Raw genomic sequence first — 23,313 nt, forward strand, 5'->3', positions numbered from 1 at the left:
AGGCGTCTCCCCTTTATGATATTTGAGATATAATCCTCCAGCAAGCCTCTGAGTTGGGGGTGACAGTTCTTTTAGAGGAGGAAGCACAGGCCTAGAAATGTTTATGACTTGCAAGGTCCTCCAGCAGGACCGGTGTCACACTGGACAGAGACATTCTCACTGATTCCCCTTTCCAGGGTTCCTTCATGATGCCACATTTACCTCCTCACTCAAGAGATCAGGACAGACGGATAAATAAATAAATAAATAAATAAATAAATAATAATAAATAAATAAATAAGTATGTACGTACGTCCGTAAGTTGGTACTGATACTTAGAACCAAAGCCATCTCTGACAATTAAAAAACAAACTTAAAATTAAAGGAACAAGCATGCCAAAAAGTATAAGAAAATAATGCATCGTTGTATTTTAAGATTCTAAGGTTGCTTGGAGTTTACAGGATTAATAATGTTGGCACTGTACTAGGAGTTTTATGCATCGTATCTCCAGTCTCAAAGCCCTGCGAGGAGCTAGGTCTGTAATCCCCTTCTTACTGACAAGGCTGAGGTGGGATGATCCGCTCAAGTTCAAAAGGCCACTAGGGGCGCAGTCTGGACCAGAAGTCTTCAGCCTGACTTGAAACAAACATGCAGGGGCTCCTGGGTGGCTCAGTTGGTGAAGCATCTGCTTTTGGCTCAGGTCAGGATCCCAGATCCTGGGATGGAGCCCCACACTGGGCTCTCTGCTCAGCAGGGAGTCTACATCTCCCTCTCCCTCTGTGCTGGTGCTCTCTCTCTCATTTTCAAAATCCTTATTTTCTATTTTTTTTTAAAGATTTTATTTATTAATTTGACAGAGAGAGAGAAAGAGAGAGAGAGCACACAAGCAGGGGGAACAGTAGGCAGAGGAAGAGGGAGAAGTAGGCTCCCCATGGAGCAGGGAGCCCGATGCAGGGCTTGATCCCTGGACCCTGGGATCATGATCTGAGCTGAAGGCAGATGCCTAACTAACCAAATGAGCCACCCAGGCACTCCTAACTAAAATCTTTAAAAAAAGAAAAAAAAAATGCAGCTGCTCTATTTCTGGCATCTTCCTGCTCCCTCAGTGAGAACGCAGTTCTGTTTAATTTTACTGGACACCTTCACATGAGAAAGAAACTCAGTGACACTCTGAAGCTGTCTCTATGTAGCATGGAAGTAAATGAGGAACTGAAGCCTCCTCTGGGGGTGTGTGTGCACTTCCTCTGCAGAATGCCATTCCCTCCGACATCATTCAAAACGAAACCTCCTGTCACCACCACCAACCCCAGAGAAGGCCAAGTGCAAATGTGCAGCAGCTGCTGGATGGGCCAAGCCAGCCTTTTACTAAAGGGTGTTAAGTCCCATGGGTGAGAAGCCTGTGCCTCTTTCATCAAACTGGGACTGAATTCTTGTTAAGTCACCGAGTAAAGACAATACTACAGCTTGGGTTTGAAATTCGAACAAAGAAGCAGATGTGTTCCCTCTCTCACACCAATCTCTTACCTGTTCTCCCGCATAGGGATTCAGGGAAGGTGGAAAAAAAGAGAGGAAGAAGCAGTGAAACAAGTCCCTTAACCTGGCTTAGTTTGTTTAATCTGCAAAATGGGCATAATCAAGCCAACCTCGTGACTGAAATGAGTAAAGATATGGTGAGTGAAGCGCTGCTGGCTCACAGTGAGCACCAATACTGAGGGCGACGAGATACCCACTGGGCCGAAGGACCTCCTTCCCTAACTTGACCATAAGCCCCCCAGGCTCCTGGGACTGTGACCACAGGTACACTACCTCTCAGAGCCCTCATTTTCAAACTGGAGATAATAGCCTCTGCTTTCTAGGGTGGTTGTGAGGATTGACAAGGTCTGCATTAAGCACAGTATGATCTCAGTAAATACTACCTGAGTCCGCAGGTGGAAGGCCAGCCCTCCTGCTCTTATTTCTTTCCTAGCCACTTGCCAGTTGGCCAACCTCAGATCAGCAATAGACATCAACTGCTTCCTTTCTATTCCTCCCTGTTGCTTCCAGGCCAGCAAAACCTGCACCTAGCGTGCAGAGTATTTATAACCTTCCCGCACCCTCAGCAGCCAGCTTGGGCTGCTTCCTCTCCTCTTGGGAGTCATCTCTGAGTAACACTCCCAAGAACCACCCGAGAGGGTGCGTGTCCCCGTGTTCCCACAGCACCCTGTCCCCTGCCTTCTCTTCCAGCACAGACCGACTTTCTTCAGAGCAGGGGTTCTCACTTAGCCCCGTAGTCTCACAATTTGCAGTTTTTGGTCTGGAATCAGGGTTCACAAAATCTTCAGATGAATGAATGGGTCCGAGACTTTTCTCCTCCTTCTCCTTCACCTCTCCTACCTTCCCTCTCAGAGCTGCCTCCTCAGCGTTTTTTTTTTTTTTTTTGCTATGTGTCTCTCAACTGTGCATCTTTCTGACCCATTCCTTATTCTCTTTCTGACCCTTTACCATTTCTCCTGAAATGGGGAAAGAGTGGGATTCTCCAGAGAGGGAAGAGGGAGAGAGGAAGGAAGTGAACAGAATTCTGTGGCTCTCCAGAAAAATTCAGGAAAATAACATTTATTGTGTGTCACCAATGGGATAGGGCTTTGAAAATGGGAATGCCACACAAAGGCCTAACTGCCAGCTCCAACACAAACATCCTCCCTTTCTCCCAAGCAGCTGAGGATGTAATGGTTCCACACTGCCTGGCAGGCTACAGGAAGAAGAGAGAATGAGGATGGCCCAGGACTAGGGACAATATGAAGAAAGGCAGTGGGAGCTGCCTGAGGTTGCATACCTGGTCAGGTGAGGTGGGAGTCTACCCAGGAGAGTGTGACAGCAAAGCCAGTTCTCCTCTCTACCCCCGGCTCTGAGCCAGGCTCACCCACAGGAGTCACCTGCCCATCCTGCTCCCTTGGGGCCAGGCTCTCCTCCCCCCTTGCAGTTAAGAGCCAAGTATCCAGGCAGACAGGCTCAGTACCAGGTAAGCCCCTCCTGAGTGCAGGCAGTGTGATTAAAGTGAGTATGGCACAGTTCTTGCCCTCAAGAGTTCTCTGTCTTTACAGGGCTCAGACCGAACCAGGGGATCACTGAGGAACGTGAGGAGGCCCAGGGGTAGGAGGAAGGAACAGAGTCCTGGGATGGTGAGGCTTGAGCTGAATCTTGCAGGAAGTACCGGAATTTACTGAGCACCTGGACAGAGACAGGAAAGGCTGTGAAGGTCCAGAGGTGAGACAGAAGCATGTGGAACCCTCAGGAGAGGTTCTCAGAAACAAAAAGGACATTTTTAAGGTACGGTGCACAGGATAGAGGCATCTTTTCAGTTGAAGATATTGTGCCATTATGTCAAAAACTACTTACGCTACATAATCCTGCTCATCTTCTGCCTGAAAGTGATATGTCCTATTATCTAAAATACAAAAAAGAAAATAAGTGAAACTTTAAGAAAGTGGAATACCTTCAGATATAATGTAAATTTTGAAAGTTTCTGGGAAAAAAAACAAAACAAAACACAGCAAAAGTAAGGTTTTAATATTATCTTATTTTTATACCATTCTGATTTAGCAGTTATACAATCCACTTTGTCAATATTATTTTTCTGAAGTGCAACAGGAGTACAATAAAATAATGGCAAATACCAAACATCTGGCACTTCTTCTGAAGAAGAGACAGAAAGAGGGATAGATCTTCCATGATCATAGCGGATGTCAGTGACCAAACTAGAGACTGTATGTTACCAGTTCAGTATGTGACTTTTCATTTTCTTCTTCTTCTTCTTCTTTTTTTTTTTTTTTGAAGATTTTATTTATTCATGAGAGACACAGAAAGAGAGGCAGAGACACAGGCAGAGGGAGAAGCAGGCTCCTTGCGGGAAGCCTGATGGAGCACTTGATACCAGGACCCTGGGGTCATGACCTGAGCCAAAGGCAGACACGCAAACACTGATCCACCCAGGTGCCCTGACTTTTCATTTTCAATGTGTCTTTTACTATGTTTCCTTAAAAAAAAAAAAAAAAAAAAAAAAAAAAAAAGATGACTTTTCTGAAATGATTCGTTAACTCACGGGGCGGGCAGCTCCACCAAATAGGCATACGCAGCCCCATGTTACTCTCTGGCTGAATCAGGCTCCAGGGAGGAAGGGCTTTGACTCTGCTCAAGGTTCACTTTTAAGCTGCTGCCCAGGTTAGGAGGCAACAGGCTAATTTGGATAGTTTGGGCAGCTGCACACAAGGGAGGCTCTTCCTTAAAATTCCAGATTTGCTAGAATGTTTCAACATATTCAGGTTGAACTAACTCTTCCTTATTCACTCACAACATGTCTAGTCCAGGTCAGGTACTCACACCCCTCATCTCCTCGAGAGAAGCAAAGAATATGCTTGTCCAAGAACACGCCATGCACAGTGAGCCCAAGAGGCTTGGCTGAACCAGATTCAACCTCTTTACTGCTGTGTGACCTTGGGTAAGTCACTGAATATCTCTGAGCCTCAGTTTCCTCTTCCATAAAATAGGAATCTGATAGGGCTTTTGTGAGGCATGGCCATAATGTATATAGAGCACCAGGACATATCAGATGCTCAATGATTGATGGGTGTTATTAATAACCTACAGGTTCTCACTTCTAGGAGTTTTAGCTTTTCAAAGTCATATTATAACTCCCGACTTTTCATATTTCTTTCTCATCAATAACCTGATAAATTTCTTGGTCATAAAGAATCATGGGGACTCTGAACTTTAAGAGATGCTGCATAATCCAGTTTGGACTCCATCTAAAGGGTCTCATGAAAGATTCAGTCCCTTGGGTTGAAACTGTTTTGGGGCTTCCATTCACCCAACTACATCAGAAGGATTTCAAGGGGCAGGAAAGTGCTTCGGTGTTCTGCACACACATCATGCACTTGCACTCTTGGACAGCCCTATGGGGCTTTAGAGAGAAGAAAGAATACTGAAAGTTAATGTGCAGAGATTCATAATATAGGTGAGTCACCTTATTGGCACTATCATCCTCCTCCTTTATAAAAAGGTGTCCCTTCTCGGGTACCTGAAGGTACTCCATAAGAGCATGCCCAGGATCAGTGTAAGCACAGGGAGTCAGTCTAGAGGAAAACAATCTTTCCTCACTCTCTGAAGACCACGAGGACACAGGCCATAAGTCGGAGGATGGGAGGATCATTATGTGCCCTCATCACAAGAGAAAAGCACACAATGACCCATGGATTAAGAGAGTGATGGGGGGATGCCTGGGTGGCTCAGCATCTGCCTTCGGCTCAGGGCATGATCCCGGGTCCAGGGATCGAGTCCCACGCATCGGGCTCCCTACAAGGAGCCTGCTTCTTCCTCTGTCTCTGCCTCTGCCTCTCTCTCTGTGTTTCTCATGAATAAATAAAAATCTTTAAAGAAAAAAAAGAGAAAGAGTGATGGGATGCAGTGTCTTCCGTTCGGGAAGTGGGAAGGCAGTTCTACTTGGAAGCAAGATGATTTTTTAAGAGCCCTATTTTGCAGGGACAAAACTCTGGGCACAGTTATAACTCTTATACGGTTATAGTGGCACACCTGCATTCTCAAGTCTATGTCAGAGGTTCTTAACCACAGATACACATCAGAATCACCTGGGACTTCTTAAAAAATATTTATGTCTGGCCTTCACATCAAAGACTGTGATTCAGCAGATCTAGGAGTGACACTGAAATTCCTTAGAAACATCTCTCCAAGGGCACAAAGCTGTAGGCTCATGATCAAGAACTGGTCTAGTTTAATGTATAAATCTCCATTTGATTCTACTGCAGGTCAGATCTGACACTGTTCTGCCTTCCCCGCCGTGGGTGGGCTCAGGGTAAATGAAGAGAGCTGCCCATGCAGAAATACCAGGGGCCAGGCCTTGGGAAAGCTGCTGCTTCCACGCCCAGACGCGGAGATGCCCAGGGTCAGAAGCCACAGCGAATGACCTGGAGAGAAAAACGACTCACGTGATATCAGGTCAAAGGACTTCTTGTCCTCGGCATTTGGTTTTACTTGGCAGGTGAGAAGGTTCAACTTGGCCGGTTGCCTGTTAGACTAGAAGAGAAAGTGAGGGAGTTACACGTTGCATTGCACTCTCACCTCAGCGTCAGAGCCCTATAGGGCAGGTGCACAGTCTCATGCAGCACATGTGATGGAGTCTCATTTACTCCGTTAGAATTCTGAATCTCGCCTAAGGAAAAAAATCTTACAATTGTTGTTTAACTGTACATAAATATCCTGGTGATTAATCAGAATGGAACTAAGACAATCCACCTCACTTGCAATGAAGAGTGGGCATGCTCAATGGAAACGCACCTTTCTGAACTTATACACACCCAAGCATGAATCTTTGGCACTCTCAACCGTACTGTGAAATGCAGTGGATTCAAAATGACTCCAGTTATTAATGAGCCCAAACCTGAGGTCTCACGGATCCGCAGATTTGGGTTGCAATGGAAAATTTAGTACTTTTCTCGAACGTGCAAAGATAATTGACCTGTGAGACACTGCTTAACGAGCCCCAAAATCTGGAGAGAGGGAAAATATAATAAGGACTTCATATCATCTATCAGCAAATCTCTTGGTCACATATATAACTCATTCAGACCCTGCAGGATTTAGATAGTTATGCTAATTTAGGCTTTGCCTACATGGGAGTCTTGCTGCAGACTCACTCTGTCAAAACTCTTTCATGTCTCCTGCTATATTTGTAAGGTCACATGTTGGCCAGTGGCCGATGCCAGCATGCCTGCTTCCTAGAGGAGCTGACCAAGGAGTGAAATGTCTACGTGCCCAGGCTGGGCTTCACTTGAATACGACAAGCCTGCTGAAGGAAGCCACAGAACTCCCTACTCCTGTATTCCTGTTTCAGACTGATAGCTGTGATCCTGAAAATCCCCACGCCAGGGCCATTTACACCCCCAGGAACTTAAATTTTGGGGGAAAACAAAGGGGGAGAGTGTAGGAAAGGTCGCATGCCAGTGACCCAAAGTCCCGAGTAGCAGAGATGGTGCATGATCAAGACAATGTCAATGACTCCCATTGCCGTGGCTCCCATTCTTGATGACGGACACTGGGCAATTAAATTGTTTACCTTCCTGCACTCGCCCAACAGTTTTTGAGATCCTCCTCCTTCTGTGACTTCAATGAGATTAGACACAGAAAACAATCCCTCTTGTCTTGAATCTATTCCAAAGCAAGCTGTCTGGGGGTTGGAAGTGAGAGACCCCAAGGGACTTCATGTTTACTGCACGTATGGTTTGACTCAGCCATGGACACCAGCCAGGAAATCCCTCTTGGGACAGTTCTGCCTCAGAGGAATGAGAACCAGGGCAGGGAGTCCTGTGCTACAGAACTGGCTGCCAAACCCAGAAGCAGGAGGCAGGGGTTTGCAGGCCTGCAAAGTTTTCTCCGAATGGATCTGGGATTTGGTTTGCCACAGGCCCGACTCCAAAACCCACAGCTGCAGCCACCTCGAGGTCCCCCTCCCCTAACCCCCTACTGCAAAAGGAATGGTCCTGCATCTCATCCTTCTGGATGCTGCTAAGATGACAATCATGTGGGACAGCCTGAACAGGTAGTGGTCCCGTTCACTGGGAGACTTTCCACAGAATACTGTGTTCCAATTTGGCATCCGCACTTAAAGAGGGACGGAGAAAAGCTTAGGAGAGATGAGGAGATGATTAAAGGAGTGGAAAATGGGCACTTTGAAGATTGGTTGAAGGCACTATTTAGTTCCGGGGAAAGAAGACCAGGGAAAGATTTAATGACCATCCTCGAGAACATGAAAGGCGGTTACAGGGGCAGGCAGGACAGCTGTTTTCCATCTGCCCAGATGAAGAAGAAATGCACTCACATTGTGCAAGATCTGAGCCAGACATAAGGAAGAACTTCCCGAGCTTAAGATGATTATGCATAATAAGAAGTTTAGGTTTCTTATCCTAAGTTGAGAAATCTCTTAGAAAGACTTAAAGAATTAAGTGGCCGATGCCAGCATGCCTGCTTCCTAGAGGAGCTGACCAAGGAGTGAAATGTCTACGTGCCTAATGGTACGTAGGGAAATGTCTAATGGTTTAGACACCATTCTCATTTGAATGTGAATGATTTTTTTTCCTCCCCAAATCTATGTTACTCCAGTGCTTCTAAACAACTTCACCAACAGATATAAAACTTTCAGAGGGGAGAAAAATACTTAATATTAGTATTCAGAAAAGTTAAACAGTACTATTCACCTCTCATCCCTAAGCATGGATGACCTCAGAGTATATATTACCGGGAAGCTTGTGATGATGAGGGTTATAAACAGTTTGAGTCCTTTCACGGTTGGCCCACAACTCCAATCGTGAGGATGTAGAATATTTATTTCCCTTGGAGTTTTGTCAAGCCTACCAGCCCACCATTATCATATCAACATGCACTTCATTTGACACGGGTACATCTCGCCTACAATATAGTGTTCTTCCCCCAAATGCTCGTGAGATTTCTGACAAATGACCTGTCACCCCAAATATCAATTTGAGGAGCAAAGAACACAATTTTTGACCGCTGAAGCAGCCAACATTGCCAAATCTGAGCCCACGAGTATCAGAAAGTAGAGTATGGTATGCTCAACCAAAGTCTGCAGACCAAGGCCCCAGAAGGCTCAGAAATAAACGAGAGTAATAACAGAAACTCTGATTTGTATGACTCCCCAAAATTTCAAAGCACGTTCTCAACATGTAGTACTAATTTATAGGCATGTTGATTAAGGAAGGTATAATCTTCTTGGCATTTTGGCAGACTAAAATCAAAGTAAGACTAAGTGAATCTCCCTGGGCTACATCACTGTGTACAGTTTAGGAAATGCTTCATATTGTTTTAGTAAAGGAAAGAAAAAACAAAGCAAAGAAAGCATGTATTTATTACGTCCTTCCTGCAGAATAAAAACCCCAGTCTGTACCACGACTCCAAGTTCTGCTTCCAGGCTCCTTCAGACCAGCTCCTGCCACTATGCCTGCAGCTCCCTCTGCTGGGCGGTGACGGGCACTGGCCTCCCTTCTGTGGCTCACACCCCAGGGGGTGTTGGGGGCCTTTCCCCCAGTTACTCCTGTAACTGATGAGAAATTTTAGAAGCCTCTTTGCTATACCTGTTTACTTATTTATTTGGCTAAACAGTTAATGAGCCTCTGCAACGTTCCAGGCACAAAGGGAAAGCACTCTGCCATCAAGCAGCTACGGGAAACACACAGAGGCACAGACCTAGAATGTAGATCCTGACTGGGGAGTGCTGCACGGAGGCAGCCTCAGCCCTGCAGGACCCAGAGGGGGAACAGTGAGGAGGAACAGGTGCAGGTACCTGGGGGGCAGAGGGAAAGACCAGGGCAGCAATGATGCTTATAGGGAGGTTAGGGGGGGTTTGGAGAAGCGCCTGGGGTGCTCTGGAGCTCAAATTCCTGCTCCAGTGGCTCTGGCAATCTCATGAAGGGGGTTCACCAGAGCAGTGAGTAGATCCCGTGCATTCAGGAGGGTGGCGGGGGAGGAGGCCGAGGCCGTGAGATGGATGAGCAACAATGGGGGCCTGAATCAAAGCTGCAGTCATGGTAATGGGGGCTGGGGACTCAAGATACTGTTAAAAAAATGAGGTTTCTAAACAATTATTCCAAAGCTACCTCTCTATAGTATGTGTATCACTCAGTCCAGGCATCTGGACAGTGAGTCGAGGGAAGGCAGGTCTGCTGCTGAGCAGCAGCTTTCAAAAGCTATGGGTGCTTCTATTTCAAATACAAAATCAAAGATTTTACAGCTCTGTTCCCTGAAACTCTGAGGCTTGTCCTCTTACACATTTCACTTTTCATTACAAGAATGGTACTAACTGAAGAAACACTAGGGGACACAGATGGTGCAAAGAAGAAACTAAACGCTACCTGTTAATCTCACTTTATACCCAGACAAAACAGTTAATCCAGTGAGTTTACAAGATGTTATGTATGTGAGGGAGGGAGGGAGAGGGAGAGGGAGGGAAGGGGAAGAGAGAGGGAGAGGGAAAGGGAGGGGGGAGAAAGAGCGAGCGAGCAAGGATGTCTGTTTTAAAAAATCATGGGTCCAAGGGTGTCTGGGTGGCTCAGTTGGTTGAGCGTCTACCTTCTGCTCAGGTCATAATCTCAGGGTCCTGGGATCGAGCCCCACATCGGGCTCCCTGCTCAGCAGGAAGTCTGCTTCTCCCTCTTCCTCTGTCCCCCACTTGTGCTTGCTCGCTTTCTCTCTAGTGCTCTCTCTCTCAAAATAAAATCTTACAAAAAAAAATTTGGGGTTGGTTCAAGTTGTATATATTGTTTTGCAAACTTTTTTTCAATTACCAATATACACAGATGTGTTCATTTTATACACACACACGGCAAGACCACCCTCGAGTTTTTCACTTTTGAAAATGCTCCAACTAGGGAAGCTCTGGACGCATTCCATGAGCAGAAGTGATGAAGATACTATCCTCTGACATAATGCTCTGCCACTCAAAATAGAAAATGCTGTTCAGCTAGGAAAATCATCAGATATGTAAGTAGAAATGCCTGTAGAAACGGAATGAGTCAACTCTGATTAACGTTTCTGCGTCTCCTGGAAGAAAACAAACACCCCACATTTGTCCTCAAACAGCTGAGTGTGTACCACGGTGAAATGTTTTTGCTGGAAGTGTGAAGTTGTTAGCACAGGCATATTTCTCTGTTAGCAGGAAGCAGCTGCTACTGGAATTAGTATCCAGAAATGAAATGATTTCCCTCCATCATCGTATTGAATTGCTCGGCTTCACAAACAACAAGTGAACATCATTAATTACTTGGGGGAATGAGCCTGACCTCAGCAGCCTGAGGCCGTTGTGTGGGAAGAGGTAAAAATAATAAAGCCCTGTTCACTTTCTATGCTAATATTTGGTAACAGGGCTGTTCTGATCATTATGGTCGTTTCAAACTTTTTGTTCAGTAAGTATTTTTCTAGACACCTACTCTGCCCTAGAGGCACATGCAGTCAATAAACACAATAATCCTCCGGCAAGGTGTTAGGTACATACGGAACACCTAAAGTGAGATCTTATCTCTGAAGTTTTAATATATTAAAACTACTGTGTTTTGGAAAGTATTTTGGTTTATTTGGGGGCAAGATAATAGTATTCATTCACTGGGCACCTAAACTGCTAGATACTTTAGTAAATTTTATTATGGAATTCTTGCAATTGTCCCAATAGTGGGGCTACTGTTATGTACTCATTTCACAGATGAGGAAACTGAGGGTCAGGAAGGCAAAAGTACATTGACCAATGTTTTACAGAAGGTAAAAAGCAAAGCTGAGATCTGAACAAATTTCTTCCCAGAGCTCTTCCCATTTATTACACTGTTCCCTCATCAAGGCAAGCCCTTGGGACATTTTCGTAGTATGTGAAAACATTTTTCCTGCTTTTCCTTTTCTTGTTCTTCCTATGCTGGAATGGCCGGTCCCCTTATCTCCCTCCAAACACTTAATACTTCTGTTGAAAAATCCCACCAGTTCTGGACATGTTCCATGTTCCAAAATTACTATCTTGTGGCTACAATGAAAGTTCTCCTCCCCTTTAGCAGTCTTTCAGATAGCTTAGGGGAGGAGAAGGTACCATCTAACTGAAATAATTCTTTCTAGAGTGTACATAACTATGGATTCCCTTAACCCTCCCAACCATTTACACCATGGTACTCATTTCCAGTTGGCAGATATATGTGTGAGAAAGACATATTCGAATATGCAGACATTCTTGAAAATCTCTTACTGTGATAAGGAACTCGTCACTTTACTTTTGAGAGTATGTGCTATAATGTAAATAGAAAAAAGAGTTCATCTGGGCTTCTGGTAAGAAGTGGGGCCGATGTTGTTACTGCAACTGACAAACATGCTGCACGTTATTTCATTTACTAATTTCTACAAGTGTTAATCTGAGTGCCTCTACTTGCCAGATAAAGAATTTGGGCCAGCACAAGAACTTTTATTTTTATTATTTTATTTTATTTTTTTTGTTTTTTTGTATTTTTTTTTAATTTTTAAAAATTTTTTATTATTTTTAAAGGAATTTATTTTGGTGAGTGAGTGAGAGAGAGAGAGAGACAGAGAGAGAGAGAGAGAACGGGCAGAGGGAGAGAGGAAGAGAGAATCTCAAGCAGATTCCCTACTAAGCGTGGAGCCTGACATGGGACTCCGTCTCACAACTCTGAGATCATGGCCTGAGCCAAAATCAAGTTGGATGCTCAATTGACTGAGCCACCCAGGTGCCTCATGAGCCAGCACAAGAACTTTTAAACTCTTATTTCCTATGTAACCATAGTAACACTGTAATCCATGCCTTGTTAACCAACCAGAGCTTGTAAACCAAAAACTTTTTTTTTTTTAAAAGATTTTATTTATTCACGAGAGACACACAGAATGAGAGAGAGAGAGGCAGAGACACCGGCAGAGGGAGATGCAGGCTCCATGCAGGGAGCCTGATGTGGGACTCAATCCTGGATCTCCAGGATCAGGCCCTAGACTGAAGGCGGTGCTGAACTGCTAAGCCACCGGGGCTGTCCAACCAAAAACCTTTTAAAATAATTCTACAAAATGCAGCAATTTGATGATAAAACATCCGAACTATAGGCTACGTTTTAAAAAAAGTATTCTCATTATATTTTATTAAAAAATGGGCAGTGAGTATCTGAGGCAAACATTTAGAACAGATTTCTATTTCCCTTACATTCACATACCTGGTAATTAAAATGAGGGAAGCATAAGTGTCTTGACGATTACAAAGACCCTGTACAAGACACTGTTCTAGGTGTTTCACATATATTTATGTGTTTAATCTGCAAAACCAACCTATAGTGAGTACCACTTACTATCACCCCCACTTGAATAGATGGTAAAACCAAGGCACAAAGAGGTGAAGTAACTTTGCCCTAAGGTCACAGCTAGCAGAATGTTAGGTGAAGGTAAAACATAATTTTAAGGACTCCCCTGTTTCTTATCCTGGGGAGGATGGGGTAGGGAATAACATGTAAACCCACTAATTTCAGAGCACAGGTCATTTCTTTTATACCTTCAAATCTGTAAAATCAGAATTTTCTTTAGTCTTTTTACCTTTTAAGAACCAGTCACATCTACTGCAACCAAAGAGGCACACTTTTTGGATCTGTGGGCTCTAAACCAATGAGGTTTTACTGCACTCACTTTTCTGCTGGAATTCCAGTCATGTCAGATGCACACAGAATGACCCCGAAGAAGGGCTGTGTAGGCTCAGCCCTCACAACCTGCAAGGCTGGTGCTTTTGATCTGTGACCTCTTTTACATTTGAATTCAATTTCACCCCCTCTTCTTCATCTAAGAAATCAGTTCCCTGAGGAAGCTCCCGGCAGGCTCCTTGCAGCATGAGGCAGATTTAGTTGGCAGTTCCTCAAATCCTAGGCAGCAGCAGCAGCACCATGAGGCCTTGTGCCTCTGGAAGATTTACTAGAAGGAATCAAGAAACTGATGCTTGCTGGTCTTTGAAATCACAGTGAGAAACTACCCCAAATACCTGGCTTTCAGGGGCACCTGGGTGGCTCAGTAAGTTAAGCGTCTGACTTTTGATTTCGGCTCAGGTTGTGAACTCAGATTGTGAGATTGAGCCCCATCTTGTGCTCCACACTGGGTATAGAGCCTGCTTGGGATTCTCTTTCTCCCTCTGCCCTCCTCCACCCCTGGCTCCTGTGCATATGCTCTCTCTCTCTCTCTAAAAAAAAAAAAAAAAAAAAAAGGTACCTGGCTTTCAGGGAGCCACACTTCAGGGTTCGGGGAACTGAGGCTCCTGCCCTTTTGTCTGGAGCAATGCCAATATTTTGTTAATTTACAAAGGCAATTTATTCATACTACAAGGTATACAGTAGAATAGAGGAAAAATCCGTAATTTTGGAGACAATCAGACCTGGCTTTGGGTCTAGGCCTAACCATTTGCTAACAGCCATGAACCAATAGCTTCACCCTCCTGAGTTCAAATCTCTTCATCACAAAGAAGGAAAACAATGCTGCTTTGCTGTGATAATGAACCAAGGCAATGCACAAGCATCTGGTGCCCCACCTCCCAAGTGGCAGATGTCCAGATTCTGGAATTCAACTTTTTGGGGTCAAAAAAAAAAAAATCTGGTGCCCCACCTCCCAAGTGGCAGATGTCCAGATTCTGGAATTCAACTTTTTGGGGTCAAATCTGGGTCTAGCACCTGGTGGTTAGGGGACTTCCAGACTTGTCCCTTTAGATGGAAGTAATAGCAACTACCTCGCAAGGGTGTCATAAAAATTAAGTGGGAAAACCTACATAAAGCACCTAGCATGGTAGTCTGTGCTCAGTAACTGTTACTATTTTTAAGCTTACTAATGATTTCCCAGATCTCTTTTCTAATGGTGTCCATATACCTGGTATGTAAAATTCTACTGTCATCCACTTCTCTGTAGAATAAAACAGTGTTCCTTGTTAAAATGGAACCACTTCTGGGAGAGTTACCCATTAACATCACTCAGGTCCAAATAGAACAGCAAATCTTGTCTGATAGGAGGGTGGCGGGGAAAACTGGTGGCCGTGGGCCACAGGTGGGGTGGGGTGGGGGAGCAGAGAGAGCCTGGGCAGATGTGAAGACACAGAGCATGTAGACAGAGTAGGAGTGAGGGGGTCAGAGCTGTTCCCAGAAATGCTTGGGACTCAGGCTGTGGAGACTTGCCCCCTGCTGATCTTACTGCTTCATTTATGAACAGGACCCTCTGTGGATAAAGAGGGATGTGGTGAGAGTCAGACTTCAAACTGGCTGAGTTATCAATGAGGTCCACAAGCCAGCTCACGCACTTTGCAGAAGGCCTTGCAATCTGCTGCAGATGTCTACAGACCTCTTTGTAAGAACACGCCCCCTGGTCTTCGGAATTGTAACACTGGCAAACGAGGGATGGGCTCAGTGGTTCTTCACCAGGGAAGCAAGCCTTGGGCTTCAACTCTAGACCAATTAAATGAGAGCCTTTGGGGATGGAACCTAATGGTTCTACTCTGTGGTCAGGGCTGAGAATCACTGGATTCATTTAGCAGATTGCAGCCTCTTCCACGTTTATTCAGATGCTAGCACCTGAATAAAAACTATTTAGTATTTGCATCTGAAATAAACTCTATACTGCTGGTGCTAATATATCATCCTGGGATTTAAATATGGAAAAAATTTCTGTTCAATGTATTGGTTAGAAGCATAAATAACCTGTAAGACACAACCAGACATACTTCTAAACATATTTTCAGGGAACTTGAACTTGGGAAGTCAAGTTCTAATAAATAAATACTAATGTCTTTGGTTCTGCATTTGCAATGAGGGAGAAGCCCACAGAGAATCCATGGTGACCCCCTGAGTTCTGGAACTGGTGGTGCTTATTTTCTATGTCCATTTAACATCGTTTAGAGTGGAGCGGCCGCGTTTCTTCTGCGGGTGACCGTGACAGTTAGGATTCAACACCAGTGCCGGGGAGACCTGAGGCTGCACTCTTTTAAGTCAGTCCTGGTCTGTAAAGAAAAGGGTCGGGCTGAGGGTGCCCTGTCACAAGGGCAGCAGGGTGAGACTGGGTGATCAGGTGAAGAAAAATGGCATCACCTGAAGCTGGCAGAGGAGACATAAAACAGAATTAACAGCCAAGTGGGGGAGAGAGCATTTTAAACAGAGATTTACAATAATAGTGGTACAGGATGTTGTTATGCCTTTAATGGTTCTTGCTTAATTGGACCTTCTGCTATTTCAACCATAAAGTAGTTTTTAAGTTCCTCCTTGAATGCTTTTTTTTTCCTTTTTTTTTTTTTTTAGAAACCCAGAATATATAGATAGCAATAGCTTTCAAAGACTGTGCTATTTAAGCCTCCAAAAGACTCTTTAAAACAGGGTAAGGAAAGTGATACCATTTCCACCCACACTGGTTTCTCCCGGGCTCCCTGAACGTGCTTTCTGGCCTCAGGAGTGGGGACTCCCCTCCTCCCTCTCCTGGCACTCCTCCTCCCTTGCTTTACTGCTGTCTGCTCAGAAAAGCCTTCCCTGGCCACACGAAGGCAGCTTCCCCTTCATTTTCTACCGCAGCATCCTGCTCACTTCTCCTGGGTCACTCCAAGCTCCAGAGTGAGGAGCTGCTAACTCATCCCTGCTTCTCTAGCACCTGGCTCAGGGGCTGCTTGGAATCAGAAAAATGTTTCATGAGCAAATTATACCCATTTTACACTGGAGAAAATGGGAGGATCCAAGGTCCTATGGCTTGTTCAGGGGTTTGAGCCCAGGATTCAGGGACTCCCAAGTTTGCCCTTTGACAATTCAGTATTGCTTCCAATCTCTTGGAGAAAGGAAAATACTCTCTTGCAGTGACACTGGTGACAGAGATGAGGAGTCCTTAGAACACCGTAAAGGCCAGTAGAAACCTGTTGTTAAACCCACGACAAGGAGGGGAGAGCTCCACGGTGCGGGCTGCCCTGTGCCTTCTGACAGACACCCAGAGCACCTGCTAAATAAACCTCTTGCCGCCCAATGTTGTCTTCAGGGCTCTGGATTGGACTGAAAACAACAGTCCTTGGGAAATGTCTGTGGATTCCAAAAAGCCCAAGGCAGGGACAGACCTCAAGCTCTGGGCTTTGGTGGAATGCCCTGGAGGTGCCAGAGATGCTGTTAACCTCTGACGGGTGCAAGTGAAACAACTGTGAAGACAGATACCTGAACCTGGTTCATAGAGACCTTGAGAAGGAAGGAGAGCAATACCAAAAAAAAAAAAAAAAAAAAAAACCAACAAAAAAACTCCAATACGTCCCGGTTTCAAATAGAGGTAGTAACACATCAGGGAAGAAGATAATAGGAATAGTAATAACAGCTGACATTTTTTGAGCACTAATCCTGCCCCACATCCTGTCCTAGTTGCTTATAATCAATGAGCTAATTTAAATATTTACACCCACCTACAAATCAGGCATTGTTAAAGTCCTATTCTATTTAGATGGGGAAAGCCTCCTAGGGATTCAGTGCCACTTGGAATTTGAATCCAGGCAGTCTGGCTCCAGGATCTGATGCTGTGACCCACCTCAGCACATCTCACCTCCGAGATGGTGAGAGTAACCACTAAGTTTATGAAGTGCCCACTGTGGTCCAGGCTCCACAAAGCTTTAAATGCATCCACTCCTTGAATTCTCTCAACACTGGAAGACAGGCACTGTTATTACCCTATTTCACAGATGAGGAGTAAACTTAGATGTTCTAACAAAGTCACACATAGTAAGTAGCTGGAAGGGCATTAATTGCAGGGCGCCTCAGAAGACTGTACTCCTGATCCCCCCTCCTACTTTTAAAATATTCAGCCAATTGAACACCCTCTAAAAGAGGTTTTGCCTGGTCTAGTCCCGCTGGATTCTCAGCCTGTTTGAGTAAAACACCAAACCTTCTTCGTGGATGTTTGTGTGATATTTTATGAAATTGATTTATTTGATTAAAATTAAAGTATTTTACGAAAGTACTTTTAGTGTTGGCTGATTGAGAAAAAGTGATTATGAACTTAATGACTGTTAGAGTGTTAAATATATGAGCATCTGCAGGCATCTGAAAAATTAAGATTTAAAAAAAATCAGTCTTCAGACAAATTCACGGATGCTTTGTAGTATCTTTACAATCAGGATTTTCCATTTCCTCCTTCCAGGAAACCCTGGTAGACCTTTCTAACCCTAAGACCCTATGGTGATTCAGTGACAGGATAAGGGCTTCCTTGCTTCATAAAATGGTTATTCAAGAGACTTTCATATACCTAACAACAAGTTGGCATCTGAGGAAAGGCTTATTTATGTACTAGAATGCGCAGAGGCTTTAAGGTTTGAAAACGGGTCCAGCTGTTTATAAACTGCATCACCCTAGGCATGGAATTTAATCTCCCTGACCCTTTGTTTCTTCTTCTATACAGAGCAGTTTCACTCAAAAGTATTCACTGAACACTAACTGCATGTCAGGCAGTGTGTTAGGTGCTGAGAGATCAGAGGTAAGCAATTTCCACCTCCTAAGAACTTGCAGACCAGTGCAAAGTAAAGACAGTGACATGTGTCTTGTAGCTCTAGCTTGGCACAGAGTTCAGAGCATGATCTAAGTGATTGGTAAATGGTAGTTATCTTTCTCTTTTCAACCTGTTTTCTGAACTGTATGTGATGCTGAGGTTAATAAATTCAGCAAATAAGGGTTTTTGAGAAGCAAAACTTCTTATGCTTTTGACATTAATTTTTCACTTCAACTATAATTCTTATATTCTTTCATAGTTTGCTTTATTAGTTTTATTATATACTATAATGCTTACACTGAAAAGGGCAAGCAAATAATTCAAAAATATAGACATTTATTTATAATCGTTTAGTGACTTGATATAAACTTCTTTATCCTTAAGCTTTGAGGCCGACTTAAATGTTTGTCGGAGATTTCTTAGAATTGGTATTTCAAAATTAAAGCATTTTATACCTTGCTCCGAGCACACTAGATGGCCCATAAATGGGAGCCACTATCAACATTATTGTGATAGCAAATTCAGAGACTCTCACTGAATCTGATCCCCATAGGGATGTAATAAAAAAAATGTATGTCTTTCAACAGACATATGAAAAGCAGTGTTTTGCAGACTAACTCTTGTAGGGCACATTGCCCACCTTGCAGGTACGCAGAGAAATGTATTTCTTCCTTGAATAGTAAGCTGAGGAGATGACTGGCCCCTGGCGCAGATCATTCACGAATGGTCAACCCAAAAGACCATGCCAAATCCATCTAAATGCATGCTTGACCCTCTTCTGAGTCACTTTGATAGGTGACACCAACTGGGGCCCTTCAAATGGGATGAATTCCCATTTGGTAAGGGGTCCCAAACAAAGGCCCTAAATTTTGTGAAAACAAGGGTTCTTTTATCCACTTTTCCAAAGATGACTCAATACCATGCTTTCCCAGGAAGCTCCTAGACTTGATTTTCAATTGGATTCTCAGGAATCAATAGTGTTTGCAAAGTCAGGAAAAGTGGCTCTGGAGACCTTTCTGTGGAAGCAGGGATGGGACTACGCGTGATGTCACTGGCTGCAAAAGAGTGTGGCTCAAAGCCAGTGAAAAGTGGGGAACAGAATAACACCAACCAGTGGGAGAGAATCTGAAGTTAGGTGGAGGAACCCATTTACCCCCGGGGCTGCTCTGGGGGCAGGAGAGGTGGACCCAAAATTTCTAATGTTTGCAGCAGCAGAGCCTGCCCATTGGCAGATTTCAGTATCACCAGGAGAGCCAATGAGGCAATGCTAACATCAATGACTCCTGTTAACTGGATGCTCACACACAGTCCATTATCTCATTTTATCCCCACTATAATGTATATGAGCCAAATACTTTTCTCAAGGTCACTCAGTAAATGACAAAGGTGGGATTCAGGCTCATATCTGACAGATGCCACAGTCCTTTCTCATGGCCACTGAATAATGTGGCTGATGAGATACCTGTTGTGGATTAGAGCCTTAATAAAGCACTGACACTGGGCCACAGCTATGTGTACGGCAGGAAGAAAAGAAGGTGGAAGAGAACTTATTTTTTATTTTTAGCAATCACTACCACTGATTCAACTCCATTAACTCCATGATTTCCTCACATGCACTGCCTCCCACTGCAGGTTCTTAAGAAACACAAGTCGATGAGACGTAATAAGGTCATAGAACTTGTCAAAATGCTTATTGAGAACTGTCATAGCCAAATGAATCTAAGGGAAAAAGAGAGTAAAGAAAGGGTACATGTAGCAAATCTTTGACTAAAAGCTCCCAATCTACATAAAGTCAAATGGGCAGAAATTTTCACTGTAGTATATTTAACCCAAAGAATATTCCCTGGGGGTAGAGGAGTTTCTTGGGTCTTTTCTGGGTTTTGTCTCTGCTCAGACTCACACCACTTAGGCCCAACTCAGCTAATAAAATCAGACAGTAATCAGACACAAATCTGGCTCAGGAAAGCTGAATGAAGAACAAGCATGATCACATCCAGGCAACTGCCGATCTCATGTTCCAGCTATACCACGCAGAGCTGCAGCTCAAACACCTCTCATGACACTAGATACTTGAGGAGCGCCATTCTAGCTGCTGTAGGGGTTTAGGATTTGAAAACCCTGGATAACTCTGGAACTTGCCCAGAGACAGGTCAACCCTGCAGCTCCCCAAGAGTCAGGATACCGACCCAGGAGAGGCCGTACTAGTTTTTATTACAGAAGTGCAGGGCTGTATTGTTCTTATGAATGAACCACCTCCCAGGATTCACACCCTACTTCGGGCCATCAAAGAATTCTAGCTTGCACATGTAGGTACGTGCTTTTTTTCACACACGGACTCCTAGGCACTCCTAGTTTAGGGCTAACTATGTTTGTGATGGCCTAAGCTAGGATCCCATGCTGGGGAGGAACTAGAGTTGCAACTGAGGAGGAGAGAATGTTCTGGAGTGTGTGGGAGGGTATTAGAGCAGAATCCTAACCTATATCAGATTCCTAGCTGTGCCACTTGTTAGCAATGTAACCTGTTAAGTGAACTTCTCTGAATCCCAGCTTCCTCATCTGAAAAGTGGAGGTGACACTGCCTATAACTTAAGTTGTTGTGAGGATTAAATGTTACAATGCACTGAGCTGATGAATGCCTATCACCTAGTGAGCATTCAACAATATCAGCCACAATGATGGCAATGGTGCTGTTGGTGATGACGGCGGTGGTGATGATGGTGGTGGTGTTGATAGTGATGAAGGTGTGATAGTAAGGAAAAATCAGATGGTGGGAATCTTCACTCTCATAGAGAGAAACATGGCCTAGAAATGGAAACTGTTTCATTGTCTATCAAATAGGAGCAAAAGAAGCTACATAAAACAGATTGTGGTAATGTCCTCAGAACAATGAATGCCCAACTGATGGAGAATACTCAATAATGCCATCCATCATCAATGCCAATACTCATCAGTGCCAATATTGATGGGAATAGCCCATCAGTATTTCTGATCTTGAATCATGTGACTGGAATTCTTCTGAAACAGATCCCTGAGTATTTAATCAACATAATGAGCAGAGTAGGTCCCTGCTTGGCCAGCAAACACTGACCATTAAGCACTCATGGAGGCTTTAAGACTGAAATCCCAGCATTCACTGGTTGTGAGGTGGGCACATTACCTAACCTCTCTTAGTAATAGCATCTGTCTGGTGGGTTGTGGCAACAACTACCTATGGTCATACACGTAAAGCATTTCATACAACCTGGCTCACAGTAAGTGCTCACTTAGTGGTAACTAATATTATTGTGACTGACAGAACCATTTCATAAGGTAACTGTGCATGGAATTGAAAATGAGCAGGTCAAAATTAACTCATTTTCCATGTATCTGTGATGCCCAGTACAGCACCTGGAGTGGAAGCTTCATGAAACGTTGCTAGATAAATGAATAATTGTTAGCCTCAGTGATAATTACTAACTGATCTAAGTCTGCCTGCAGGATTTCCAGGAGCAGATGGGTGGCTTGTCACAACTGGCATGATAGTTTAAAAATCTCTGTTGGGCTGAGGGAAACTAAGGACTTCTGAGGAATCACTCCAAGGGCTCTGCAAGGAGCAAAGGACAGAGATAATGTAATTGCTCAAGTTCCATAGAGTCCAATAATTGTTAAGATGCATGGAATCTTCCAGCAGGAGGGTTTTGGCCACAGGTATGTACTGACTTCCATGTGTCAAGGTCAGTGGAGAGGGAGTGTGCAAAAAAAGAAAGATGAACAGGACCTAGTAAATGCCCCAAGAGAGCATACAGTCTAGTAGGATGAGAGGGTCCTGCAGGAAGAGGGGCAGAATGGAAGGGGCATATGGAGTAATGTCAAACCCCAATCAGTCATTGGGCTTCTCTGTACTTTAGTTTCTTCATCTGCAAAATGAAGGTCAGATTACCACATGGGCTATAGAAGGGATTAAGTGAAATAAATTTTATGAAGTGTCTGGTAGGAAGAAGTGCTTATTCAGTGGTACTTCTTACTCAACAGAGGGAAATATTTTTTTTTTTTAACAGAGGGAAATCTAATCTCGACTGTGAATCATGAAAACTTGCCAGTGTAATAAATGCTCATCCTTTATTTTTACCATCCTGTTAGCAATTAACTGCTTATCATAAATTCAAAGACATTACTTGGCACAGGATACTGAAGCTTCCCTCCAAGCTGGGATTGCTGGGTTTAACTGCATAGACCTTTGTAGAGACTCTCAGTACACTGAGCTGTTTCCAGTCCTGCTTGATACACTTTCCATTCTAATCTTTACATCATTCAGAACAAAAAGTAATTTCTTGCTAGTGTTAAAAGGGCAAAATAGTAATTACTTATTTTCTGGCACATGTCCTTGACTACCACCAGACTGAACCTTTTCTGACAGCATATGAATTCTCCCAGTACAGGACTTGTAGTTGAAAATGGGTGATACAAAACATAAAAATTCTAGCTAGACTTCCAGTGTCAACTGTAAGGATGCAATATATATGCAATATATATGCATATATAACTGACAATCTGAAGAGAAAACAGAATGCAAATGTTAGTAGCTTATTTTCTCTTTCCATGGAATTGCCTTTATTCCTAAAGAAAGGGGAGTCACAATTGAGGCCATTTTATTATTTCGCTATCTTATTTATATACATTTTAGCTCTTTAACATAATGATGGATTTCCAGAGTGATTTAAATAGTAAAAAACAAAAAACAATGAACATACTATATACATATTATTTCATTTCCTAATTATTATTTCATGCAAAAAACATCTCCTGTCATCTTTATAATTCAGAGAACTAGGTTTTTTTCCACAAACACCAATAACATTTCCCAAAAGATAAGATTATAAGATAACAGAACAGAATACCTCATTTGGTTGAGGGAACAAACATGAGACATTCTGGAAGGGCAAGAGAATGAGGCAGGACACCTCAGGACAAGACCAATTCCTTCTGTAAAGGAATATCCTACTCTATCTGACCCAAATCCATACAGTACACATACCTGGGGGAAACTTCAGTGCTGGTTACATCACATTTTTGCTTTCTAGTCCATGTGGCCAAAGGCCTTACAGGCACAACACAGTAAATTAGCAGACATGCTTACCGTGGCGTGTGAGATGGTCAGAATCCCGTTCTTGACAGCGCACTTCCTCCTCTGCCACACTTTCCGGAGCCTAAAACAAGTCAAACACAATCTGATACAGCAGCTGGTTCACTCTGTGGCATGCAATCGTATCGTGGTATGTATGACAATCATTATAAAACAGTCACCACAA

At 43.7% G+C, this 23,313-nt stretch overlaps 1 protein-coding gene across 3 annotated transcripts in view; it reads right to left on the reverse strand.

Annotated features, from left to right (window-relative positions):
- Positions 1 to 23,313, reverse strand: part of ASAP1 (ArfGAP with SH3 domain, ankyrin repeat and PH domain 1) — a 355,221-nt gene that overhangs the window by 51,635 nt on the left and 280,273 nt on the right. For all 3 annotated transcript variants that reach the window (XR_008662965.1, XM_055313975.1, XM_055313974.1), the window contains exons 13-15: positions 23,142 to 23,211; positions 5,959 to 6,046; positions 3,356 to 3,404 (exon numbers count right to left, since the gene is read on the reverse strand). Coding sequence is in view for 2 of the 3 variants with exons in the window: in XM_055313975.1 (XP_055169950.1) it covers positions 3,356 to 3,404; positions 5,959 to 6,046; positions 23,142 to 23,211 (207 nt within the window). In the remaining variant the exon portion in view is untranslated. The remainder of the gene's footprint in view (positions 1 to 3,355; positions 3,405 to 5,958; positions 6,047 to 23,141; positions 23,212 to 23,313) is intronic.

Source organism: Nyctereutes procyonoides, unplaced genomic scaffold (genome assembly GCF_905146905.1).
Source record: "Nyctereutes procyonoides isolate TBG_1078 unplaced genomic scaffold, NYPRO_anot_genome, whole genome shotgun sequence".
Lineage (NCBI taxonomy): Eukaryota > Metazoa > Chordata > Mammalia > Carnivora > Canidae > Nyctereutes > Nyctereutes procyonoides.